The sequence below is a fragment of the Haematobia irritans genome, chromosome 1, assembly GCF_050003625.1.
Source record: "Haematobia irritans isolate KBUSLIRL chromosome 1, ASM5000362v1, whole genome shotgun sequence".
NCBI classification, from domain to species: Eukaryota; Metazoa; Arthropoda; class Insecta; order Diptera; family Muscidae; genus Haematobia; species Haematobia irritans.
Genome location: NC_134397.1, coordinates 226,543,638 through 226,571,559, shown reverse-complemented (window position 1 = coordinate 226,571,559; position 27,922 = coordinate 226,543,638). Strand labels below are relative to the sequence as shown.

The window sequence follows — 27,922 nt, the reverse complement described above, 5'->3', positions numbered from 1 at the left end:
TATGCCCCTCTGCTTCCTTAGACTAACAAGCAGTTCATCTGTCATCTTCGACACAACTGTAATGTGAATATCCAAAATAATATCTCACCACCTTCGAATTCTAAACCTCCACAATAATGTTTGTTGATCTCTCAGTAAGACTCTTTAGTAGGCAAATCTGTTCCTATTTACCATTGGCTAAACAACAACAAATATATTCACGCAATGGAAGAGTGAACAGGAGAGAATAAATAACAGACATAAAGAGTATATAACATCGACATAGTCAATACTCTTTAATGGGAAACACCACCCAACCAGCGGAATCTCTTAACGAATATATGAGACGAGTAGTGTTTTCAAAGAGAACTTAACGAAAGCGAGAGACGTAAATATAACTCCAAAACAAAATAGAAATAGGCAGAATTAAGAATTGCATGTACTTCTTTAGTTACTAGTGCGCTCCAACTTATATACGTACGCACATACATAACCCACTTGGACTGCGTATTATCGAACGGTATGCATGAGTTGTCAGAGATGATACATACATACACTTAACGGATTCTTATTACCTTTTCCCTTTTGCATGTCTTAACAATGTAAATATGTGGGGAATATTATTTAATTGCACAACCAAAATAAGATGAACTTTTTTATATAATTACTGTACCATGCTTTTAACTGAACTCTTTCCTTTCATTTTCCAAATTTCACTGGTTTATTCAATGGACAGATTCTTCTTTGTGACGTTTCCAGATGACCAGCTTATTATATATGCACGTGTACAAGTTGCCGAAAAAAATTGTCTTTCTCACCCAAACGATGAATACAAATTTGAATATCGTGAACTTTATGATTTTTCCTTTTTTTTTTAGTTTTTGGACACAAATAGTCCCTGCTCGGGCGCCAAATGTTTCGTAGGATTTTCTACGAAATTGATTCTCAAAAAAAGTTTAAAAATTTTGCTATACAAAAATTCGCTAAACTGAATGATGAGGCTCGATCGACTTCTTTTCAAACAATAATTCATTTTATTCAACACTTCATTGCTTAAGCCTAATGTTCTCTCTATCTCTCACAGCAATCTATTACATTTAAATAAAATTGAGAGCATAACAGCTGAATAACAAAAACAGAATTCAATGATATATATTCAAAAGCAAAGATTGACAGCTAAAAGCAAAGTAACTTAAGTAGTAAAATAATGTTTCGTAGGATTTTCTACGAAATTGATTCTCAAAAAAAGTTTAAAAATTTTGCCTATACAAAAATTCGCTAAACTGAATGATGAGGCTCGATCGACTTCTTTTCAAACAATAATTCATTTTATTCAACACTTCATTGCTTAAGCCTAATGTTCTCTCTATCTCTCACAGCAATCTATTACATTTAAATAAAATTGAGAGCATAACAGCTGAATAACAAAAACAGAATTCAATGATATATATTCAAAAGCAAAGATTGACAGCTAAAAGCAAAGTAACTAAAGTAGTAAAATATTACAAAATCTTAACCAGTTCTGGTGGTATATTAAATCTCCTCAAACATCCCGGCCCCGTTGAATGGACGTAAGCCTTCAAGACTGCATTGGAATGAGCGCCAATTTATGGATAGCACGCCTTATAATGCCATTTTTGGTTTTTATGTCCGCTACTCGTACTATACCATCTGCACCTGCAACCGCAGCAGACACTCTTCCAATCAACCATTTTTGGGGGAGCGTATTGTCTTCGTGTACGAGTACCAATGCGCCCACCTCTAGGTTTCGGGACGGCTTTGACCACTTTGTCCGGCTTTGCAATTCTACGATATAATCTCTTTGGAAAATTTTCCAAAACCGAGCCTTTAAATCGCTTATTTGTTGCCACTGTTTTTTGGTTGTACCCGAATCTGTCACATTTATTTCGGGAATGGCTTTTAGAGACGTGCCTATTAGTAGATGACCTGGTGTCAAAGCGCTTCCATCGTTGGGGTCGTCTGTCATTGGTGCTATCGGCCTTGAATTTAGAATGGCTTCGACTTCTACTAAGACTGTAGCTAGCTGTTCGAAAGTTAGGTTTGCGTTTGCCACTGTTCTGTAGAGCAAATTTTTTGTCGACTTGACGGCCGCTTCCCACAGGCCGCCGAAGTGGGGTGCGCGAGGAGGAATAAACACAAACTCGATCCCGTTCTCTGCTACGAAGTCTGTTATTTGTTTTTGGCCTGTCTCGCTGAACATTGCGTCCTTCAATTCTTTTAGCTTGGCGTTGGCCCCCACAAAATTTGTGGCGTTGTCGCAATGAATACGGGCTGGAAGACCTCTCCTTCCGATAAACCTTTTTAAAACAGAAATGAAAGCATTAGTTGACAAGTCTGATACAGGTTCAATATGTACTGCTTTCGACGTAAAACAAACAAATATAGACACATAGGATTTGTAAGGGGGTCTACCACGAATTCTATATGATGTGTATACAGGCCCACAGAAATCGACTCCCGTTACAAGAAATGGTCTTGAACAATGAAATCTATCCCTCGGCAAGTTTCCCATAATTTGGGTTAAAAGTTTAGGCCGATATCTAAAACAATGTATACAATCTCTCACTATTTTCCGCACTAACTCTCTCCCGTTTATTATCCAAATTCTTTGCCTTAAAATTGCGAGAAGTACTTTGGCTCCAGCGTGACAATTCTTAAAATGTTGGTATTTCGCATAAAGCTCAACAAACCTAGACGCTCTTGGTAGCAGCAGAGGGAATTTTGCATCATACTCAATGGGTGCATTTATTAGTCTACCACCTACACGCATAAGCACCAAGGTTCCATCGTAGAACTGTTCCTTACTCATAAAGGGGGTTAATTTTTGTATACTCGATTTTATAACCATATTCTCTTTCATACCTTTTATTTCATTGCCGAATGCTTCTCTTTGAATAAATTCTACCACCTTAAGAAACGAAAAATTAATCTCTTCTGCTGTAATAGTAATATCTCGTTCTTTTCTTGCACTCGGTTTCATAAAACGGTACATGTACGCTAATGTTCTCAAAATCTTCATATAGGAGGAAGAGTTTTGAATGATGTTTTCTATAATGCATTCGTTTGGTTGACAAACTATTAAAGTAGTTTTCTCTTTCCGCAATTCAAGGCACTTCTCTTCATCTGAAAGTTGAACAAGTTTATTTTCCGGCCAAAAATTTTCATTTAAGTAAAGGAATTCTGGCCCTTTAAACCAAATAGATTTTGTCAGTTCTTCCGGGTCACAGCCACGGGACACAATATCCGCTGGATTCGATTTCGATGGTACGTGTCTCCAAATTGAATCATTTGACCATTCCTGTATATCGGCCACCCTGTTTCCAACAAATGTGCTCAAGCAAGCTGGGTATTTTTTAAGCCAATGCAATACGATCTTAGAATCGGACCAGAAAAATACCCGGTCTATATGCGGAAAGAATGTTGGTTTCACAACGCTCCATACTTTTGACGCTAAGTGAGCGGCGCATAATTCCAGCCTTGGTAGATTTCTTTTCTTAAGGGGAGCAACTTTTGATTTGCCTGTTAAAAGTCGTATATTGACTACGCCGTTTATAATGGCTCTTACATAAAGACAACAACCATATGCAACTTCAGAAGCGTCTGCGAAACAGTGAATTTGTACTTTAGAGTTCGATGTAGTATTTACAAATCTGGGAACATTTAAATTTTGTATATTTACAAGGCATGATTTAAATTTATTCCATGCCGTCTCAATAGACATGGGTACAGATTCATCCCAATTAAGGTTACGGCGCCATAGTTCTTGTAAAATAATTTTGGCCTGTAACACTATGGGGCTTATAAGTCCCAATGGATCGAATAAGCGGGCAGATACTGAGAGTATATTTCTTTTTGTAGTTTTAGCATTTCCAATATCAAATCTAATCTTAAAACGGAATGAATCTTCATTGGGGCACCAAATCACTCCTAAGGTCTTTGTAGAGTTAATTTCACTATCGATAAGATTCTTTTCAATCATTGAATCCGTTTTACTATTAGCACCGTTGAAATGCTTTGCCAATTCGAAACCCGCGCTCTTCAAAATTGCAACAACCTCCTTCTTTATAACTTCGAGCTCTTCAAGAGAGTCAGCTCCAGTTAAGAGATCGTCTACGTAAAAATGTTCTTCAATAACCCGAGCACCAGTCGGATATTTTTCTTTATTGCTGTCACTTAACTCTTTCAAACAACGAATGGCCAAGAATGGTGCTGACGCCGTTCCGTATGTTACGGTGTTAAGGCAAAACATTTTAATTGGCATAGTCTCATTCTCTCTCCACAAGATCAGCTGATATTTTCTATCAGATGGGCATATCAAAACTTGCCGGTACATTTTCGTTATATCGGCGTTCATGGCATATTTGTGAGACCTAAATCGAATTAATGCATTGTACAACTCATGTTGTATGGTAGGACCAACCATTAATATTTCGTTTAAGGAAATTTGCGTACTGGTGCGACATGAGGCATCAAAAACTACCCTCAGTTTCGTCGATAAACTCTCAGGTCTTAACACACACTGGTGTGGGATGAAATAATGAGATCCAGTGGGAAAATTTGTTATTTCTGACATGTGCCCTAGCATCATGTACTCCTTCATGAAATTGGTATACATTTCCTTGATATCAGGGGATTTTGATAACCTTCTTTCTAGCGACAAAAATCTGCGTCTGGCCACCTCAAACGACGAACCTAACATTGATGGATTAGCCTTAAATGGAAGTTTTACTTCAAATCTGCCACAATTTAGTATTTTTAAGTGTGCCTTAAAATGATTCTCACAGCGTAGGTGTTCATCGTTAAGTTTTTTGCTGGAAACGGGAAGCTCTTCCAAATCCCAAAATTTATGCACGAATCTATCAAGATTGTCCACCTCTTCTGTGCTAGAATCTTCTACTACATTACAACAGGCAAATTTTGTGTTATTCGGTACATGAGCCTTTCCGGCAACTATCCAACCCAGTATCGTTTTTTGCAATTTTGGCATAGAATTGCCCAACTTTATCTGTCCAACAGACAAGGTCTCAAAGAAAATGTCGGCTCCAATGAGCATTTCAACTTTGCAGCTCTTGGCGAAATTAGGGTCTGCCAATTGTATATTAGGTGGTATTAATTTTTTAATGCCGCCCAGATCTTCAGCTGGATGACAAGAGGATATCGAATCCAAAACTAAAAATTCATCTTGAAACTTGCATGCATTTAATCGAGACTTTAACGTCGCAGTTACCTTGTGAGATGATTTTAGATTGATGCTACCAATACCATTCATAGAGAGAAAGTTTGGAGTCAACTTGAGTCGAAGCCTACGTGAACAGTCGTCGGTTATTAAATTTAATTGCGAGCCAGAATCCAGCAACGCTCTAACTGGTCGCAAATTTCCATGACCATCCATAACATCCACTACCGCTGTAGCTAAAACAACTGTCGACTTAAAGGAAGCATGCAGTGTAGATAAGTGATTAACCGCCCCTGTCGATGTACTCGGCATAACACTTATTCCAGTCTCAATTCCACCACAGCTGTTTTGTGTCTCGTATCTATGCAAAAGCATATGATGGGGCCGGTTACAGATTTTACAGCGAGGAAGCTTACATTTTGAAACCATATGACCTACCCTAAGACAGTTTAAACAGCAAGAATTCTTCTTAGCGAAATCGAATCGGTGGCCTACTGACAACTCTGCGTAACTTCCACATTCGCAAATGCTATGGTTTGCCGATTTGCAATATAGACATAATTTATCGTTAGTCGACTGAGAACAAGCAAAAACCGATTTGTCTCTTCTATTTCGCTTCTTTGAATTTCGCTCACCCCTACTGGACCTATCCTCGTTAACCTCTAGCGATTGACTTCTACGAATGAGTATATTCGCACATTTCTCCCATGTGGGCAAATTGGAATAGTCAAGCTGTTCATTCCACTTCGCTTTTGTGTCAATATCCACCTTTGACAACACCAAATGTATGATTAAAGCATTAATAATTTCATCTTGTGTACCTAATGATTGCAATGATCCAAATATAGCAGATACAGTATCGACTGTGTTCCTCAAAGCAGAGGCGTCGGGTCCGACCATTTTTGGAATATCAAACAAATTTTCTATATTGTCAAAAAAATCAATGTTTTCTTATCATATCTCTCGGTTAATCTTTCAAGTGCCTTGGGATAGTTAGCTTCCGTTACTTGGAAAGCCTTTACTGTTCTCAATGCGTCTCCTGTTAAACAACTCAATAAATGATTAAACTTCTCTATGTCAGACAATGTGGGCTCCTCATCTACCAAGTTCTTGAATGAGGTTATAAAATTTCGATAATTACAGTACTTGCCTCCAAAAGACGGTAACTTTAAATTAGGAAGACGAGTGGGAGGTGGTAACGTGACCCCAAGAGTCGTATCTAAAACATTACTCTCTTTCCGTTTGTGTTTGCCAAGCAACTCAAGTAACTTTGATTTTGCCGCTATAATCAATTCCTCTAGTTCAGCACGCTTGTCATCCTCCGCATCAATGGTTTCAATTTTCGTTTGTATTGTCATCAATTGATCAATGTATGATGTTAAAAGTTCAAGTCTGCATTCCAAGTCAATGCGACCAAGCGTCGTGCCAGTCGATTCCAATAATTTTCTAACGCGAGTTATATTGCCCCTCATTATGCCCCTCTGCTTCCTTAGACTAACAAGCAGTTCATCTGTCATCTTCGACACAACTGTAATGTGAATATCCAAAATAATATCTCACCACCTTCGAATTCTAAACCTCCACAATAATGTTTGTTGATCTCTCAGTAAGACTCTTTAGTAGGCAAATCTGTTCCTATTTACCATTGGCTAAACAACAACAAATATATTCACGCAATGGAAGAGTGAACAGGAGAGAATAAATAACAGACATAAAGAGTATATAACATCGACATAGTCAATACTCTTTAATGGGAAACACCACCCAACCAGCGGAATCTCTTAACGAATATATGAGACGAGTAGTGTTTTCAAAGAGAACTTAACGAAAGCGAGAGACGTAAATATAACTCCAAAACAAAATAGAAATAGGCAGAATTAAGAATTGCATGTACTTCTTTAGTTACTAGTGCGCTCCAACTTATATACGTACGCACATACATAACCCACTTGGACTGCGTATTATCGAACGGTATGCATGAGTTGTCAGAGATGATACATACATACACTTAACGGATTCTTATTACCTTTTCCCTTTTGCATGTCTTAACAATGTAAATATGTGGGGAATATTATTTAATTGCACAACCAAAATAAGATGAACTTTTTTATATAATTACTGTACCATGCTTTTAACTGAACTCTTTCCTTTCATTTTCCAAATTTCACTGGTTTATTCAATGGACAGATTCTTCTTTGTGACGTTTCCAGATGACCAGCTTATTATATATGCACGTGTACAAGTTGCCGAAAAAAATTGTCTTTCTCACCCAAACGATGAATACAAATTTGAATATCGTGAACTTTATGATTTTTCCTTTTTTTTTTAGTTTTTGGACACAAATAGTCCCTGCTCGGGCGCCAAATGTTTCGTAGGATTTTCTACGAAATTGATTCTCAAAAAAAGTTTAAAAATTTTGCCTATACAAAAATTCGCTAAACTGAATGATGAGGCTCGATCGACTTCTTTTCAAACAATAATTCATTTTATTCAACACTTCATTGCTTAAGCCTAATGTTCTCTCTATCTCTCACAGCAATCTATTACATTTAAATAAAATTGAGAGCATAACAGCTGAATAACAAAAACAGAATTCAATGATATATATTCAAAAGCAAAGATTGACAGCTAAAAGCAAAGTAACTTAAGTAGTAAAATATTACAAAATCTTAACCAGTTCTGGTGGTATATTAAATCTCCTCAAACAACCACCCCCAAAAAATCGAAAATTCCATCCAAATCCTGAAAAAATTGAAATTTTTATATGAAAAACTTGTTTTGCTCATATCTCCTAAACTATGCGTCCTAGAGCGAAAAGGAGCTTAATTCATGACCACCCCCAAAAAATCGAAAATTCCATCCAAATCCTGAAAAAATTGAAATCTTTATATGAAAAACTTGTTTTGCTCATATCTCCTAAACTATGCGTCCTACAGCGAAAAGGAGCTTAATTCATGACCACCCCCAAAAAATCGAAAATTCCATCCAAATCCTGAAAAAATTGAAATTTTTATATGAAAAACTTGTTTTGCTCATATCTCCTAAACTATGCGTCCTACAGCGAAAAGGAGCTCAATTCATGACCACCCCCAAAAAATCGAAAATTCCATCCAAATCCTGAAAAAATTGAAATTTTTATATGAAAAACTTGTTTTGCTCATATCTCCTAAACTATGCGTCCTAGAGCGAAAGGGAGCTTAATTCATGACCACCCCCAAAAATCGAAAATTCCATCCAAATCCTGAAAAAATTGAAATTTTTATATGAAAAACTTGTTTTGCTCATATCTCCTAAACTATGCGTCCTACAGGGAAAAGGAGCTTAATTCATGACCACCCCCAAAAATCGAAAATTCCATCCAAATCCTGAAAAAATTGAAATTTTTATATGAAAAACTTGTTTTGCTCATATCTCCTAAACTATGCGTCCTACAGCGAAAAGGAGCTTAATTCATGACCACCCCCAAAAAATCGAAAATTCCATCCAAATCCTGAAAAAATTGAAATTTTTATATGAAAAACTTGTTTTGCTCATATCTCCTAAACTATGCGTCCTACAGCGAAAAGGAGCTCAATTCATGACCACCCCCAAAAAATCGAAAATTCCATCCAAATCCTGAAAAAATTGAAATTTTTATATGAAAAACTTGTTTTGCTCATATCTCCTAAACTATGCGTCCTACAGCGAAAAGGAGCTTAATTCATGACCACCCCCAAAAAATCGAAAATTCCATCCAAATCCTGAAAAAATTGAAATTTTTATATGAAAAACTTGTTTTGCTCATATCTCCTAAACTATGCGTCCTACAGCGAAAAGGAGCTCAATTCATGACCACCCCCAAAAAATCGAAAATTCCATCCAAATCCTGAAAAAATTGAAATTTTTATATGAAAAACTTGTTTTGCTCATATCTCCTAAACTATGCGTCCTACAGCGAAAAGGAGCTTAATTCATGACCACCCCCAAAAATCGAAAATTCCATCCAAATCCTGAAAAAATTTACATTTTTATATGAAAAACTTGTTTTGCTCATATCTCCTAAACTATGCGTCCTAGAGCGAAAAGGAGCTTAATTCATGACCACCCCCAAAAAATCGAAAATTCCATCCAAATCCTGAAAAAATTGAAATTTTTATATGAAAAACTTGTGTTGCTCATATCTCCTAAACTATGCGTCCTACAGCGAAAAGGAGCTTAATTCATGACCACCCCCAAAAAATCGAAAATTCCATCCAAATCCTGAAAAAATTGAAATTTTTATATGAAAAACTTGTTTTGCTCATATCTCCTAAACTATGCGTCCTAGAGCGAAAAGGAGCTTAATTCATGACCACCCCCAAAAAATCGAAAATTCCATCCAAATCCTGAAAAAATTGAAATTTTTATATGAAAAACTTGTTTTGCTCATATCTCCTAAACTATGCGTCCTACAGCGAAAAGGAGCTTAATTCATGACCACCCCCAAAAAATCGAAAATTCCATCCAAATCCTGAAAAAATTTAAATTTTTATATGAAAAACTTGTTTTGCTCATATCTCGTAAACTATGCGTCCTAGAGCGAAAAGGAGCTTAATTCATGACCACCCCCAAAAAGTTGAAAATACCAACCAAATCCTGAAAAAATTGAAATTTTTATATGAAAAACTTGTTTTGCTCATATCTCCTAAACTATGCGTCCTAGAGCAAAAAGGAGCTTAATTCATGACCACCCCCAAAAAGTTGAAAATTGCAACCAAATCCTGAAAAAATTTAAGTTTTTATATGAAAAACTTGTTTTGCTCATATCTCCTAAACTATGCGTCCTAGAGCGAAAAGGAGCTTAATTCATGACCACCCCCAAAAAATCGAAAATTCCAACCAAATCCTGAAAAAATTTAAGTTTTGATATGAAAAACTTGTTTTGCTCATATCTCCTAAACTATGCGTCCTAGAGCGAAATGGAGCTTAATTCATGACCACCCCCAAAAAATCGAAAATTCCATCCAAATCCTGAAAAAATTGAAATTTTGATATGAAAAACTTGTTTTGCTCATATCTCCTAAACTATGCGTCCTAGAGCGAAATGGAGCTTAATTCATGACCACCCCCAAAAAATTGAAAATTCCATCCAAATCCTGAAAAAATTGAAATTTTTATATGAAAAACTTGTTTTGCTCATATCTCCTAAACTATGCGTCCTAGAGCGAAAAGGAGCTTAATTCATGACTACCCCCAAAAAATCGAAAATTCCATCCAAATCCTGAAAAAATTGAAATTTTTATATGAAAAACTTGTTTTGCTCATATCTCCTAAACTATGCGCCCTACAGCGAAAAGGAGCTCAATTCATGACCACCCCCAAAAAATCGAAAATTCCATCCAAATCCTGAAAAAATTGAAATTTTTATATGAAAAACTTGTGTTGCTCATATCTCCTAAACTATGCGTCCTACAGCGAAAAGGAGCTTAATTCATGACCACCCCCAAAAAATCGAAAATTCCATCCAAATCCTGAAAAAATTGAAATTTTTATATGAAAAACTTGTTTTGCTCATATCTCCTAAACTATGCGTCCTAGAGCGAAAAGGAGCTTAATTCATGACCACCCCCAAAAATCGAAAATTCCAACCAAATCCTAAAAAAATTGAAATTTTTATATGAAAAACTTGTTTTGCTCATATCTCCTAAACTATGCGTCCTAGAGCGAAAAGGAGCTTAATTCATGACCACCCCCAAAAAATCGAAAATTCCATCCAAATCCTGAAAAAATTGAAATTTTTATACGAAAAACTTGTTTTGCTCATATCTCCTAAACTATGCGCCCTACAGCGAAAAGGAGCTCAATTCATGACCACCCCCAAAAAATCGAAAATTCCATCCAAATCCTGAAAAAATTGAAATTTTTATATGAAAAACTTGTTTTGCTCATATCTCCTAAACTATGCGTCCTACAGCGAAAAGGAGCTTAATTCATGACCACCCCCAAAAAATCGAAAATTCCATCCAAATCCTGAAAAAATTGAAATTTTTATATGAAAAACTTGTTTTGCTCATATCTCCTAAACTATGCGTCCTACAGCGAAAAGGAGCTTAATTCATGACCACCCCCAAAAAATCGAAAATTCCATCCAAATCCTGAAAAAATTGAAATTTTTATATGAAAAACTTGTTTTGCTCATATCTCGTAAACTATGCGTCCTAGAGCGAAAAGGAGCTTAATTCATGACCACCCCCAAAAAGTTGAAAATACCAACCAAATCCTGAAAAAATTGAAATTTTTATATGAAAAACTTGTTTTGCTCATATCTCCTAAACTATGCGTCCTAGAGCAAAAAGGAGCTTAATTCATGACCACCCCCAAAAAGTTGAAAATTGCAACCAAATCCTGAAAAAATTTAAGTTTTTATATGAAAAACTTGTTTTGCTCATATCTCCTAAACTATGCGTCCTAGAGCGAAAAGGAGCTTAATTCATGACCACCCCCAAAAAATCGAAAATTCCAACCAAATCCTGAAAAAATTTAAGTTTTGATATGAAAAACTTGTTTTGCTCATATCTCCTAAACTATGCGTCCTAGAGCGAAATGGAGCTTAATTCATGACCACCCCCAAAAAATCGAAAATTCCATCCAAATCCTGAAAAAATTGAAATTTTGATATGAAAAACTTGTTTTGCTCATATCTCCTAAACTATGCGTCCTAGAGCGAAATGGAGCTTAATTCATGACCACCCCCAAAAAATTGAAAATTCCATCCAAATCCTGAAAAAATTGAAATTTTTATATGAAAAACTTGTTTTGCTCATATCTCCTAAACTATGCGTCCTAGAGCGAAAAGGAGCTTAATTCATGACTACCCCCAAAAAATCGAAAATTCCATCCAAATCCTAAAAAAATTGAAATTTTTATATGAAAAACTTGTTTTGCTCATATCTCCTAAACTATGCGTCCTAGAGCGAAAAGGAGCTTAATTCATGACCACCCCCAAAAAATCGAAAATTCCATCCAAATCCTGAAAAAATTGAAATTTTTATATGAAAAACTTGTTTTGCTCATATCTCCTAAACTATGCGCCCTACAGCGAAAAGGAGCTCAATTCATGACCACCCCCAAAAAATCGAAAATTTCATCCAAATCCTGAAAAAATTGAAATTTTTATATGAAAAACTTGTTTTGCTCATATCTCCTAAACTATGCGTCCTACAGCGAAAAGGAGCTTAATTCATGACCACCCCCAAAAAATCGAAAATTCCATCCAAATCCTGAAAAAATTGAAATTTTTATATGAAAAACTTGTTTTGCTCATATCTCCTAAACTATGCGTCCTACAGCGAAAAGGAGCTTAATTCATGACCACCCCCAAAAAATCGAAAATTCCATCCAAATCCTGAAAAAATTGAAATTTTTATATGAAAAACTTGTTTTGCTCATATCTCCTAAACTATGCGTCCTACAGCGAAAAGGAGCTTAATTCATGACCACCCCCAAAAATCGAAAATTCCATCCAAATCCTGAAAAAATTGAAATTTTTATATGAAAAACTTGTTTTGTTCATATCTCCTAAACTATGCGTCCTACAGCGAAAAGGAGCTTAATTCATGACCACCCCCAAAAATCAAAAATTCCATCCAAATCCTGAAAAAATTGAAATTTTTATATGAAAAACTTGTTTTGCTCATATCTCCTAAACTATGCGTCCTAGAGCGAAATGGAGCTTAATTCATGACCACCCCCAAAAAATTGAAAATTCCATCCAAATCCTGAAAAAATTGAAATTTTTATATGAAAAACTTGGTTTGCTCATATCTCCTAAACTATGCGTCCTAGAGCGAAAAGGAGCTTAATTCATGACTACCCCCAAAAAATCGAAAATTCCATCCAAATCCTAAAAAAATTGAAATTTTTATATGAAAAACTTGTTTTGCTCATATCTCCTAAACTATGCGTCCTAGAGCGAAAAGGAGCTTAATTCATGACCACCCCCAAAAAATCGAAAATTCCATCCAAATCCTGAAAAAATTGAAATTTTTATACGAAAAACTTGTTTTGCTCATATCTCCTAAACTATGCGTCCTAGAGCGAAAAGGAGCTTAATTCATGACCACCCCCAAAAAATCGAAAATTCCATCCAAATCCTGAAAAAATTGAAATTTTTATATGAAAAACTTGTTTTGCTCATATCTCCTAAACTATGCGTCCTACAGCGAAAAGGAGCTTAATTCATGACCACCCCCAAAAAATCGAAAATTCAATCCAAATCCTGAAAAAAATTGAAATTTTTATATGAAAAACTTGTTTTGCTCATATCTCCTAAACTATGCGTCCTACAGCGAAAAGGAGCTTAATTCATGACCACCCCCAAAAAATCGAAAATTCCATCCAAATCCTGAAAAAATTGAAATTTTTATATGAAAAACTTGTTTTGCTCATATCTCCTAAACTATGCGTCCTACAGCGAAAAGGAGCTTAATTCATGACCACCCCCAAAAAATCGAAAATTCCATCCAAATCTTGAAAAAATTGAAATTTTGATATGAAAAACTTGTTTTGCTCATATCTCCTAAACTATGCGTCCTAGAGCGAAAAGGAGCTTAATTCATGACCACCCCCAAAAAATCGAAAATTCCATCCAAATCCTGAAAAAATTGAAATTTTTATATGAAAAACTTGTTTTGCTCATATCTCCTAAACTATGCGTCCTACAGCGAAAAGGAGCTTAATTCATGACCACCCCCAAAAAATCGAAAATTCCATCCAAATCTTGAAAAAATTGAAATTTTGATATGAAAAACTTGTTTTGCTCATATCTCCTAAACTATGCGTCCTAGAGCGAAAAGGAGCTTAATTCATGACCACCCCCAAAAAATCGAAAATTCCATCCAAATCCTGAAAAAATTGAAATTTTTATATGAAAAACTTGTTTTGCTCATATCTCCTAAACTATGCGTCCTAGAGCGAAAAGGAGCTTAATTCATGACCACCCCCAAAAAATCGAAAATTCCATCCAAATCCTGAAAAAATTGAAATTTTTATATGAAAAACTTGTTTTGCTCATATCTCCTAAACTATGCGTCCTACAGCGAAAAGGAGCTCAATTCATGACCACCCCCAAAAAATCGAAAATTCCATCCAAATCCTGAAAAAATTGAAATTTTTATATGAAAAACTTGTTTTGCTCATATCTCCTAAACTATGCGTCCTACAGCGAAAAGGAGCTTAATTCATGACCACCCCCAAAAAAACCGAAAATTCCATCCAAATCCTGAAAAATTTGAAATTTTTATATGAAAAACTTGTTTTGCTCATATCTCCTAAACTATGCGTCCTAGAGCGAAAAGGAGCTTAATTCATGACCACCCCAAAAAATCGAAGATTCCATCCAAATCCTGAAAAAATTGAAATTTTTATATGAAAAACTTGCGAAAAGGAGCTTAATTCATAACCACCCCCAAAAAGTTGAAAATTCCAACCAATTCCTGAAAAAATTGAAATTTTTATATGAAAATCTTGTTTTGCTCATATCTCGTAAACTATGCGTCCTAGAGCGAAAAGGAGCTTAATTCATGACCACCCCCAAAAAATCGAAAATTCCAACCAAATCCTGAAAAAATTGAAATTTTTATATGAAAAACTTGTTTTGCTCATATCTCCTAAACTATGCGTCCTACAGCGAAAAGGAGCTCAATTCATGACCACCCCCAAAAAATCGAAAATTCCATCCAAATCCTGAAAAAATTGAAATTTTTATATGAAAAACTTGTTTTGCTCATATCTCCTAAACTATGCGTCCTACAGCGAAAAGGAGCTTAATTCATGACCACCCCCAAAAAATCGAAAATTCCATCCAAATCCGGAAAAAATTGAAATTTTTATATGAAAAACTTGTTTTGCTCATATCTCCTAAACTATGCGTCCTACAGGGAAAAGGAGCTTAATTCATGACCACCCCCAAAAATCGAAAATTCCATCCAAATCGTGAAAAAATTGAAATTTTTATATGAAAAACTTGTTTTGCTCATATCTCCTAAACTATGCGTCCTACAGCGAAAAGGAGCTTAATTCATGACCACCCCCAAAAAATCGAAAATTCCATCCAAATCCTGAAAAAATTGAAATTTTTATATGAAAAACTTGTTTTGCTCATATCTCCTAAACTATGCGTCCTACAGCGAAAAGGAACTTAATTCATGACCACCCCCAAAAAATCGAAAATTCCATCCAAATCCTGAAAAAATTGAAATTTTTATATGAAAAACTTGTTTTGCTCATATCTCCTAAACTATGCGTCCTACAGCGAAAAGGAGCTCAATTCATGACCACCCCCAAAAAATCGAAAATTCCATCCAAATCCTGAAAAAATTGAAATTTTTATATGAAAAACTTGTTTTGCTCATATCTCCTAAACTATGCGTCCTAGAGCGAAAGGGAGCTTAATTCATGACCACCCCCAAAAATCGAAAATTCCATCCAAATCCTGAAAAAATTGAAATTTTTATATGAAAAACTTGTTTTGCTCATATCTCCTAAACTATGCGTCCTACAGGGAAAAGGAGCTTAATTCATGACCACCCCCAAAAATCGAAAATTCCATCCAAATCCTGAAAAAATTGAAATTTTTATATGAAAAACTTGTTTTGCTCATATCTCCTAAACTATGCGTCCTACAGCGAAAAGGAGCTTGAAAAAATTGAAATTTTTATATGAAAAACTTGTTTTGCTCATATCTCCTAAACTATGCGTCCTACAGGGAAAAGGAGCTTAATTCATGACCACCCCCAAAAATCGAAAATTCCATCCAAATCCTGAAAAAATTGAAATTTTTATATGAAAAACTTGTTTTGCTCATATCTCCTAAACTATGCGTCCTACAGCGAAAAGGAGCTTAATTCATGACCACCCCCAAAAAATCGAAAATTCCATCCAAATCCTGAAAAAATTGAAATTTTTATATGAAAAACTTGTTTTGCTCATATCTCCTAAACTATGCGTCCTACAGGGAAAAGGAGCTTAATTCATGACCACCCCCAAAAATCGAAAATTCCATCCAAATCCTGAAAAAATTGAAATTTTTATATGAAAAACTTGTTTTGCTCATATCTCCTAAACTATGCGTCCTAGAGCGAAAGGGAGCTTAATTCATGACCACCCCCAAAAATCGAAAATTCCATCCAAATCCTGAAAAAATTGAAATTTTTATATGAAAAACTTGTTTTGCTCATATCTCCTAAACTATGCGTCCTAGAGCGAAAAGGAGCTTAATTTATGACCACCCCCAAAAAATCGAAAATTCCATCCAAATCCTGAAAAAATTGAAATTTTTATATGAAAAACTTGTTTTGCTCATATCTCCTAAACTATGCGTCCTACAGCGAAAAGGAGCTTAATTCATGACCACCCCCAAAAAATCGAAAATTCAATCCAAATCCTGAAAAAATTGAAATTTTTATATGAAAAACTTGTTTTGCTCATATCTCCTAAACTATGCGTCCTACAGCGAAAAGGAGCTTAATTCATGACCACCCCCAAAAAATCGAAAATTCCATCCAAATCCTGAAAAAATTGAAATTTTTATATGAAAAACTTGTTTTGCTCATATCTCCTAAACTATGCGTCCTACAGCGAAAAGGAGCTTAATTCATGACCACCCCCAAAAAATCGAAAATTCCATCCAAATCTTGAAAAAATTGAAATTTTGATATGAAAAACTTGTTTTGCTCATATCTCCTAAACTATGCGTCCTAGAGCGAAAAGGAGCTTAATTCATGACCACCCCCAAAAAATCGAAAATTCCATCCAAATCCTGAAAAAATTGAAATTTTTATATGAAAAACTTGTTTTGCTCATATCTCCTAAACTATGCGTCCTACAGCGAAAAGGAGCTTAATTCATGACCACCCCCAAAAAATCGAAAATTCCATCCAAATCTTGAAAAAATTGAAATTTTGATATGAAAAACTTGTTTTGCTCATATCTCCTAAACTATGCGTCCTAGAGCGAAAAGGAGCTTAATTCATGACCACCCCCAAAAAATCGAAAATTCCATCCAAATCCTGAAAAAATTGAAATTTTTATATGAAAAACTTGTTTTGCTCATATCTCCTAAACTATGCGTCCTAGAGCGAAAAGGAGCTTAATTCATGACCACCCCCAAAAAATCGAAAATTCCATCCAAATCCTGAAAAAATGGAAATTTTTATATGAAAAACTTGTTTTGCTCATATCTCCTAAACTATGCGTCCTACAGCGAAAAGGAGCTCAATTCATGACCACCCCCAAAAAATCGAAAATTCCATCCAAATCCTGAAAAAATTGAAATTTTTATATGAAAAACTTGTTTTGCTCATATCTCCTAAACTATGCGTCCTACAGCGAAAAGGAGCTTAATTCATGACCACCCCCAAAAAAACCGAAAATTCCATCCAAATCCTGAAAAATTTGAAATTTTTATATGAAAAACTTGTTTTGCTCATATCTCCTAAACTATGCGTCCTAGAGCGAAAAGGAGCTTAATTCATGACCACCCCAAAAAATCGAAGATTCCATCCAAATCCTGAAAAAATTGAAATTTTTATATGAAAAACTTGCGAAAAGGAGCTTAATTCATAACCACCCCCAAAAAGTTGAAAATTCCAACCAATTCCTGAAAAAATTGAAATTTTTATATGAAAATCTTGTTTTGCTCATATCTCGTAAACTATGCGTCCTAGAGCGAAAAGGAGCTTAATTCATGACCACCCCCAAAAAATCGAAAATTCCAACCAAATCCTGAAAAAATTGAAATTTTTATATGAAAAACTTGTTTTGCTCATATCTCCTAAACTATGCGTCCTACAGCGAAAAGGAGCTCAATTCATGACCAATTCATGAAAAAATCGAAAATTCCATCCAAATCCTGAAAAAATTGAAATTTTTATATGAAAAACTTGTTTTGCTCATATCTCCTAAACTATGCGTCCTACAGCGAAAAGGAGCTTAATTCATGACCACCCCCAAAAAATCGAAAATTCCATCCAAATCCGGAAAAAATTGAAATTTTTATATGAAAAACTTGTTTTGCTCATATCTCCTAAACTATGCGTCCTACAGGGAAAAGGAGCTTAATTCATGACCACCCCCAAAAATCGAAAATTCCATCCAAATCCTGAAAAAATTGAAATTTTTATATGAAAAACTTGTTTTGCTCATATCTCCTAAACTATGCGTCCAAGAGCGAAAAGGAGCTTAATTCATGACCACCCCCAAAAAATCGAAAATTCCATCCAAATCCTGAAAAAATTGAAATTTTTATATGAAAAACTTGTTTTGCTCATATCTCCTAAACTATGCGTCCTACAGCGAAAAGGAGCTTAATTCATGACCACCCCCAAAAAATCGAAAATTCCATCCAAATCCTGAAAAAATTGAAATTTTTATATGAAAAACTTGTTTTGCTCATATCTCCTAAACTATGCGTCCGACAGCGAAAAGGAGCTTAATTCATGACCACCCCCAAAAAAACCGAAAATTCCATCCAAATCCTGAAAAATTTGAAATTTTTATATGAAAAACTTGTTTTGTTCATATCTCCTAAACTATGCGTCCTAGAGCGAAAAGGAGCTTAATTCATGACCACCCCAAAAAAATCGAAAATTCCATCCAAATCCTGAAAAAATTGAAATTTTTATATGAAAAACTTGTTTTGCTCATATCTCCTAAACTATGCGTCCTACAGCGAAAAGGAGCTCAATTCATGACCACCCCCAAAAAATCGAAAATTCCATCCAAATCCTGAAAAAATTGAAATTTTTATATGAAAAACTTGTTTTGCTCATATCTCCTAAACTATGCGTCCTACAGCGAAAAGGAGCTTAATTCATGACCACCCCCAAAAAATCGAAAATTCCATCCAAATCCTGAAAAAATTGAAATTTTTATATGAAAAACTTGTTTTGCTCATATCTCCTAAACTATGCGTCCTACAGGGAAAAGGAGCTTAATTCATGACCACCCCCAAAAATCGAAAATTCCATCCAAATCCTGAAAAAATTGAAATTTTTATATGAAAAACTTGTTTTGCTCATATCTCCTAAACTATGCGTCCTAGAGCGAAAGGGAGCTTAATTCATGACCACCCCCAAAAATCGAAAATTCCATCCAAATCCTGAAAAAATTGAAATTTTTATATGAAAAACTTGTTTTGCTCATATCTCCTAAACTATGCGTCCTACAGCGAAAAGGAGCTCAATTCATGACCACCCCCAAAAAATCGAAAATTCCATCCAAATCCTGAAAAAATTGAAATTTTTATATGAAAAACTTGTTTTGCTCATATCTCCTAAACTATGCGTCCTACAGCGAAAAGGAGCTTAATTCATGACCACCCCCAAAAAATCGAAAATTCCATCCAAATCCTGAAAAAATTGAAATTTTTATATGAAAAACTTGTTTTGCTCATATCTCCTAAACTATGCGTCCTACAGGGAAAAGGAGCTTAATTCATGACCACCCCCAAAAATCGAAAATTCCATCCAAATCCTGAAAAAATTGAAATTTTTATATGAAAAACTTGTTTTGCTCATATCTCCTAAACTATGCGTCCAAGAGCGAAAAGGAGCTTAATTCATGACCACCCCCAAAAAATCGAAAATTCCATCCAAATCCTGAAAAAATTGAAATTTTTATATGAAAAACTTGTTTTGCTCATATCTCCTAAACTATGCGTCCTACAGCGAAAAGGAGCTTAATTCATGACCACCCCCAAAAAATCGAAAATTCCATCCAAATCCTGAAAAAATTGAAATTTTTATATGAAAAACTTGTTTTGCTCATATCTCCTAAACTATGCGTCCGACAGCGAAAAGGAGCTTAATTCATGACCACCCCCAAAAAAACCGAAAATTCCATCCAAATCCTGAAAAATTTGAAATTTTTATATGAAAAACTTGTTTTGTTCATATCTCCTAAACTATGCGTCCTAGAGCGAAAAGGAGCTTAATTCATGACCACCCCAAAAAAATCGAAAATTCCATCCAAATCCTGAAAAAATTGAAATTTTTATATGAAAAACTTGTTTTGCTCATATCTCCTAAACTATGCGTCCTACAGCGAAAAGGAGCTCAATTCATGACCACCCCCAAAAAATCGAAAATTCCATCCAAATCCTGAAAAAATTGAAATTTTTATATGAAAAACTTGTTTTGCTCATATCTCCTAAACTATGCGTCCTACAGCGAAAAGGAGCTTAATTCATGACCACCCCCAAAAAATCGAAAATTCCATCCAAATCCTGAAAAAATTGAAATTTTTATATGAAAAACTTGTTTTGCTCATATCTCCTAAACTATGCGTCCTACAGGGAAAAGGAGCTTAATTCATGACCACCCCCAAAAATCGAAAATTCCATCCAAATCCTGAAAAAATTGAAATTTTTATATGAAAAACTTGTTTTGCTCATATCTCCTAAACTATGCGTCCTAGAGCGAAAGGGAGCTTAATTCATGACCACCCCCAAAAATCGAAAATTCCATCCAAATCCTGAAAAAATTTAAATTTTTATATGAAAAACTTGTTTTGCTCATATCTCCTAAACTATGCGTCCTACAGCGAAAAGGAGCTTAATTCATGACCACCCCCAAAAAATCGAAAATTCCATCCAAATCCTGAAAAAATTGAAATTTTTATATGAAAAACTTGTTTTGCTCATATCTCCTAAACTATGCGTCCTACAGCGAAAAGGAGCTTAATTCATGACCACCCCCAAAAAATCGAAAATTCCATCCAAATCCTGAAAAAATTGAAATTTTTATATGAAAAACTTGTTTTGCTCATATCTCCTAAACTATGCGTCCTACAGCGAAAAGGAGCTTAATTCATGACCACCCCCAAAAAATCGAAAATTGCAACCAATTCCTGAAAAAATTGAAATTTTTATATGAAAAACTTGTTTTGCTCATATCTCCTAAACTATGCGTCCTAGAGCGAAAAGGAGCTTAATTCATGACCACCCCCAAAAAATCGAAAATTCCATCCAAATCTTGAAAAAATTGAAATTTTTATATGAAAAACTTGTTTTGCTCATATCTCCTAAACTATGGTTCCTAGAGCGAAAAGGAGCTTAATTCATGACCACCCCCAAAAAATCGAAAATTCCATCCAAATCCTGAAAAAATTGAAATTTTTATATGAAAAACTTGTTTTGCTCATATCTCCTAAACTATGCGTCCTACAGCGAAAAGGAGCTTAATTCATGACCACCCCCAAAAAGTTGAAAATTCCAACCAATTCCTGAAAAAATTGAAATTTTTATATGAAAAACTTGTTTTGCTCATATCTCCTAAACTATGCGTCCTAGAGCGAAAAGGAGCTTAATTCATGACCACCCCCAAAAAATCGAAAATTCCAACCAAATCCTGAAAAAATTGAAATTTTTATATGAAAAACTTGTTTTTCTCATATCTCCTAAACTATGCGTCCTAGAGCGAAAAGGAGCTTAATTCATGACCACCCCCAAAAAGTTGAAAATTCCAACCAAATCCTGAAAAAATTTAAGTTTTTATATGAAAAACTTGTTTTGCTCATATCTCCTAAACTATGCGTCCTAGAGCGAAAAGGAGCTTAATTCATGACCACCCCCAAAAAATCGAAAATTCCAACCAAATCCTGAAAAAATTGAAATTTTTATATGAAAAACTTGTTTTGCTCATATCTCCTAAACAATGCGTCCTAGAGCGAAAAGGAGCTTAATTCATGACCACCCCCAAAAAATCGAAAATTCCATCCAAATCTTGAAAAAATTGAAATTTTTATATGAAAAACTTGTTTTGCTCATATCTCCTAAACTATGGTTCCTAGAGCGAAAAGGAGCTTAATTCATGACCACCCCCAAAAAGTTGAAAATTCCATCCAAATCCTGAAAAAATTGAAATTTTTATATGAAAAACTTGTTTTGCTCATATCTCCTAAACTATGCGTCCTACAGCGAAAAGGAGCTTAATTCATGACCACCCCCAAAAAGTTGAAAATTCCAACCAATTCCTGAAAAAATTGAAATTTTTATATGAAAAACTTGTTTTGCTCATATCTCCTAAACTATGCGTCCTACAGCGAAAAGGAGCTCAATTCATGACCACCCCCAAAAAATCGAAAATTCCAACCAAATCCTGAAAAAATTGAAATTTTTATATGAAAAACTTGTTTTTCTCATATCTCCTAAACTATGCGTCCTAGAGCGAAAAGGAGCTTAATTCATGACCACCCCCAAAAAGTTGAAAATTCCAACCAAATCCTGAAAAAATTTAAGTTTTTAAATGAAAAACTTGTTTTGCTCATATCTCCTAAACTATGCGTCCTAGAGCGAAAAGGAGCTTAATTCATGACCACCCCCAAAAAATCGAAAATTCCAACCAAATCCTGAAAAAATTTAAGTTTTGATATGAAAAACTTGTTTTGCTCATATCTCCTAAACTATGCGTCCTAGAGCGAAATGGAGCTTAATTCATGACCACCCCCAAAAAATCGAAAATTCCATCCAAATCCTGAAAAAATTGAAATTTTTATATGAAAAACTTGTTTTGCTCATATCTCCTAAATTCCATCCAAATCCTGAAAAAATTGAAATTATTATATGAAAAACTTGTTTTGCTGATATCTCCTAAACTATGCGTCCTACAGCGAAAAGGAGCTTAATTCATGACCACCCCCAAAAAATCGAAAATTCCATCCAAATCCTGAAAAAATTGAAATTTTTATATGAAAAACTTGTTTTGCTCATATCTCCTAAACTATGCGTCCTACAGCGAAAAGGAGCTTAATTCATGACCACCCCAAAAATCGAAAATTCCATCCAAATCCTGAAAAAATTGAAATTTTTATATGAAAAACTTGTTTTGCTCATATCTCCTAAACTATGCGCCCTAGAGCGAAAAGGAGCTTAATTCATGACCACCCCCAAAAAATCGAAAATTCCATCCAAATCCTGAAAAAATTGAAATTTTTATATGAAAAACTTGTTTTGCTCATATCTCCTAAACTATGCGTCCTAGAGCGAAAAGGAGCTTAATTCATGACCACCCCCAAAAAATCGAAAATTCCATCCAAAGCCTGAAAAAATTGAAATTTTTATATGAAAAACTTGTTTTGCTCATATCTCGTAAACTATGCGTCCTAGAGCGAAAAGGAGCTTAATTCATGACCACCCCCAAAAAGTTGAAAATACCAACCAAATCCTGAAAAAATTTAAATTTTTATATGAAAAACTTGTTGTGCTCATATCTCCTAAACTATGCGTCCTAGAGCGAAAAGGAGCTTAATTCATGACCACCCCCAAAAAATCGAAAATTCCATCCAAATCCTGAAAAAATTGAAATTTTTATATGAAAAACTTGTTTTGCTCATATCTCGTAAACTATGCGTCCTAAAGCGAAAAGGAGCTTAATTCATGACCACCCCCAAAAAGTTGAAAATACCAACCAAATCCTGAAAAAATTTAAATTTTTATATGAAAAACTTGTTTTGCTCATATCTCCTAAACTATGCGTCCTAGAGCAAAAAGGAGCTTAATTCATGACCACCCCCAAAAAGTTGAAAATTCCAACCAAATCCTGAAAAAATTTAAGTTTTTAAATGAAAAACTTGTTTTGCTCATATCTCCTAAACTATGCGTCCTAGAGCGAAAAGGAGCTTAATTCATGACCACCCCCAAAAAATCGAAAATTCCAACCAAATCCTGAAAAAATTTAAGTTTTGATATGAAAAACTTGTTTTGCTCATATCTCCTAAACTATGCGTCCTAGAGCGAAATGGAGCTTAATTCATGACCACCCCCAAAAAATCGAAAATTCCATCCAAATCCTGAAAAAATTGAAATTTTTATATGAAAAACTTGTTTTGCTCATATCTCCTAAATTCCATCCAAATCCTGAAAAAATTGAAATTTTTATATGAAAAACTTGTTTTGCTCATATATCCTAAACTATGCGTCCTACAGCGAAAAGGAGCTTAATTCATGACCACCCCCAAAAAATCGAAAATTCCATCCAAATCCTGAAAAAATTGAAATTTTTATATGAAAAACTTGTTTTGCTCATATCTCCTAAACTATGCGTCCTAGAGCGAAAAGGAGCTTAATTCATGACCACCCCCAAAAAATCGAAAATTCCATCCAAATCCTGAAAAAATTGAAATTTTTATATGAAAAACTTGTTTTGCTCATATCTCCTAAACTATGCGTCCTACAGCGAAAAGGAGCTTAATTCATGACCACCCCCAAAAAATCGAAAATTCCATCCAAATCCTGAAAAAATTGAAATTATTATATGAAAAACTTGTTTTGCTGATATCTCCTAAACTATGCGTCCTAGAGCGAAAAGGAGCTTAATTCATGACCACCCCCAAAAAATCGAAAATTCCATCCAAATCCTGAAAAAATTGAAATTTTTATATGAAAAACTTGTTTTGCTCATATCTCCTAAACTATGCGTCCTACAGCGAAAAGGAGCTTAATTCATGACCACCCCAAAAATCGAAAATTCCATCCAAATCCTGAAAAAATTGAAATTTTTATATGAAAAACTTGTTTTGCTCATATCTCCTAAACTATGCGCCCTAGAGCGAAAAGGAGCTTAATTCATGACCACCCCCAAAAAATCGAAAATTCCATCCAAATCCTGAAAAAATTGAAATTTTTATATGAAAAACTTGTTTTGCTCATATCTCCTAAACTATGCGTCCTAGAGCGAAAAGGAGCTTAATTCATGACCACCCCCAAAAAATCGAAAATTCCATCCAAAGCCTGAAAAAATTGAAATTTTTATATGAAAAACTTGTTTTGCTCATATCTCGTAAACTATGCGTCCTAGAGCGAAAAGGAGCTTAATTCATGACCACCCCCAAAAAGTTGAAAATACCAACCAAATCCTGAAAAAATTGAAATTTGTATATGAAAAACTTGTTTTGCTCATATCTCCTAAACTATGCGTCCTACAGCGAAAAGGAGCTTAATTCATGACCACCCCCAAAAAATCGAAAATTCCATCCAAATCCTGAAAAAATTGAAATTTTTATATGAAAAACTTGTTTTGCTCATATCTCCTAAACTATGCGTCCTACAGCGAAAAGGAGCTTAATTCATGACCACCCCCAAAAAATCGAAAATTCCATCCAAATCCTGAAAAAATTGAAATTTTTATATGAAAAACTTGTTTTGCTCATATCTCCTAAACTATGCGTCCTACAGCGAAAAGGAGCTTAATTCATGACCACCCCAAAAATCGAAAATTCCATCCAAATCCTGAAAAAATTGAAATTTTTTATGAAAAACTTGTTTTGCTCATATCTCCTAAACTATGCGTCCTAGAGCGAAATGGAGCTTAATTCATGACCACCCCCAAAAAATTGAAAATTCCATCCAAATCCTGAAAAAATTGAAATTTTTATATGAAAAACTTGTTTTGCTCATATCTCCTAAACTATGCGTCCTAGAGCGAAAAGGAGCTTAATTCATGACTACCCCCAAAAAATCGAAAATTCCATCCAAATCCTGAAAAAATTGAAATTTTTATATGAAAAACTTGTTTTGCTCATATCTCCTAACCTATGCGTCTTACAGTGAAAAGGAGCTTAATTCATGACCACCCCCAAAAAATCGAAAATTCCATCCAAATCCTGAAAAAATTGAAATTTTTATATGAAAAACTTGTTTTGCTCATATCTCCTAAACTATGCGTCCTACAGCGAAAAGGAGCTTAATTCATGACCACCCCCAAAAAATCAAAAATTCCATCCAAATCCTGAAAAAATTGAAATTTTTATATGAAAAACTTGTTTTGCTCATATCTCCTAAACTATGCGTCCTACAGCGAAAAGGAGCTTAATTCATGACCACCCCCAAAAATCGAAAATTCTATCCAAATCCTGAAAAAATTGAAATTTTTATATGAAAAACTTGTTTTGCTCATATCTCCTAAACTATGCGTCCTACAGCGAAAAGGAGCTTAATTCATGACCACCCCCAAAAAATCGAAAATTCCATCCAAATCCTGAAAAAATTGAAATTTTTATATGAAAAACTTGTTTTGCTCATATCTCCTAAACTATGCGTCCTAGAGCGAAAAGGAGCTTAATTCATGAGCACCCCCAAAAAATCGAAAATTCCATCCAAATCCAGAAAAAATTGAAATTTTTATATGAAAAACTTGTTTTGCTCATATCTCCTAAACTATGCGTCCTAGAGCGAAAAGGAGCTTAATTCATGACCACCCCCAAAAAATCGAAAATTCCATCCAAATCCTGAAAAAATTGAAATTTTTATATGAAAAACTTGTTTTGCTCATATCTCCTAAACTATGCGTCCTACAGCGAAAAGGAGCTTAATTCATGACCACCCCCCAAAAAATCGAAAATTCCATCCAAATCCTGAAAAAATTGAAATTTTTATATGAAAAACTTGTTTTGCTCATATCCTACAGCGAAAAGGAGCTTAATTCATGACCACCCCCAAAAAATCGAAAATTCCATCTAAATCCTGAAAAAATTGAAATTTTTATATGTAAAACTTGTTTTGCTCATATCTCCTAAACTATGCGTCCTACAGCGAAAAGGAGCTAAATTCATGACCACCCCCAAAAAATCGAAAATTCCATCCAAATCCTGAAAAAATTGAAATTTTTATATGAAAAACTTGTTTTGCTCATATCTCCTAAACTATGCGTCCTACAGCGAAAATGAGCTTAATTCATGACCACCCACAAAAAATCGAAAATTCCATCCAAATCCTGAAAAAATTTAAATTTTTATATGAAAAACTTGTTTTGCTCATATCTCCTAAACTATGCGTCCTAGAGCGAAAAGGAGCTTAATTCATGACCACCCCCAAAAAATCGAAAATTCCATCCAAATCCTGAAAAAATTTAAATTTTTATATGAAAAACTTGTTTTGCTCATATCTCCTAAACTATGCGTCCTAGAGCGAAAAGGAGCTTAATTCATGACCACCCCCAAAAAGTTGAAAATTCCAACCAATTCCTGAAAAAATTGAAATTTGTATATGAAAAACTTGTTTTGCTCATATCTCGTAAACTATGCGTCCTAGAGCGAAAATGAGCTTAATTCATGACCACCCCCAAAAAATCGAAAATTCCAACCAAATCCTGAAAAAATTGAAATTTTTATATGAAAAACTTGTTTTGCTCATATCTCCTAAACTATGCGTCCTAGAGCAAAAAGGAGCTTAATTCATGACCACCCCCAAAAAGTTGAAAATTCCAACCAAATCCTGAAAAAATTTAAGTTTTTATATGAAAAACTTGTTTTGCTCATATCTCCTAAACTATGCGTCCTAGAGCGAAAAGGAGCTTAATTCATGACCACCCCCAAAAAATCGAAAATTCCATCCAAATCTTGAAAAAATTGAAATTTTGATATGAAAAACTTGTTTTGCTCATATCTCCTAAACTATGCGTCCTAGAGCGAAAAGGTGCTTAATTCATGACCACCCCCAAAAAATCGAAAATTCCATCCAAATCTTGAAAAAATTGAAATTTTGATATGAAAAACTTGTTTTGCTCATATCTCTTAAACTATGCGTCCTAGAGCGAAAAGGAGCTTAATTCACGACCACCCCCAAAAAATCGAAAATTCCATCCAAATCCTGAAAAACTATGCGTCCTACAGCGAAAAGGAGCTTAATTCATGACCACCCCCAAAAATCGAAAATTCCATCCAAATCCTGAAAAAATTGAAATTTTTATATGAAAAACTTGTTTTGCTCATATCTCCTAAACTATGCGTCCTAGA

At 34.6% G+C, this 27,922-nt stretch overlaps 1 protein-coding gene across 1 annotated transcript; it reads right to left on the bottom strand.

Moving 5' to 3' along the window:
* Positions 1 to 1,558: 1,558 nt before the first annotated feature.
* On the bottom strand, positions 1,559 to 6,076 carry LOC142235126 (uncharacterized). The gene is made up of 3 exons (XM_075306385.1): positions 3,720 to 6,076; positions 2,691 to 3,650; positions 1,559 to 2,297 (listed from the first exon to the last, which is right to left on the bottom strand). Exons 1-3 carry the CDS (start codon positions 6,074 to 6,076, stop codon positions 1,559 to 1,561), a joined length of 4,056 nt encoding a protein of 1,351 aa, XP_075162500.1.
* Positions 6,077 to 27,922: the final 21,846 nt, after the last annotated feature.

Bases quoted from the DNA above. Each gene is read 5' to 3' on its own strand.
- LOC142235126 (XM_075306385.1), bottom strand. From the start codon at position 6,076: ATGGTCGGACCCGACGCCTCTGCTTTGAGGAACACAGTCGATACTGTA. The intron at 3,651-3,719 runs GTCTATTGAGAC...AAATGTTCCCAG, and splicing joins TGGGATGAATCTGTACCCAT to ATTTGTAAATACTACATCGA. The intron at 2,298-2,690 runs GTTTGTTGAGCT...TGTTTTAAAAAG, and splicing joins CTGCTACCAAGAGCGTCTAG to GTTTATCGGAAGGAGAGGTC.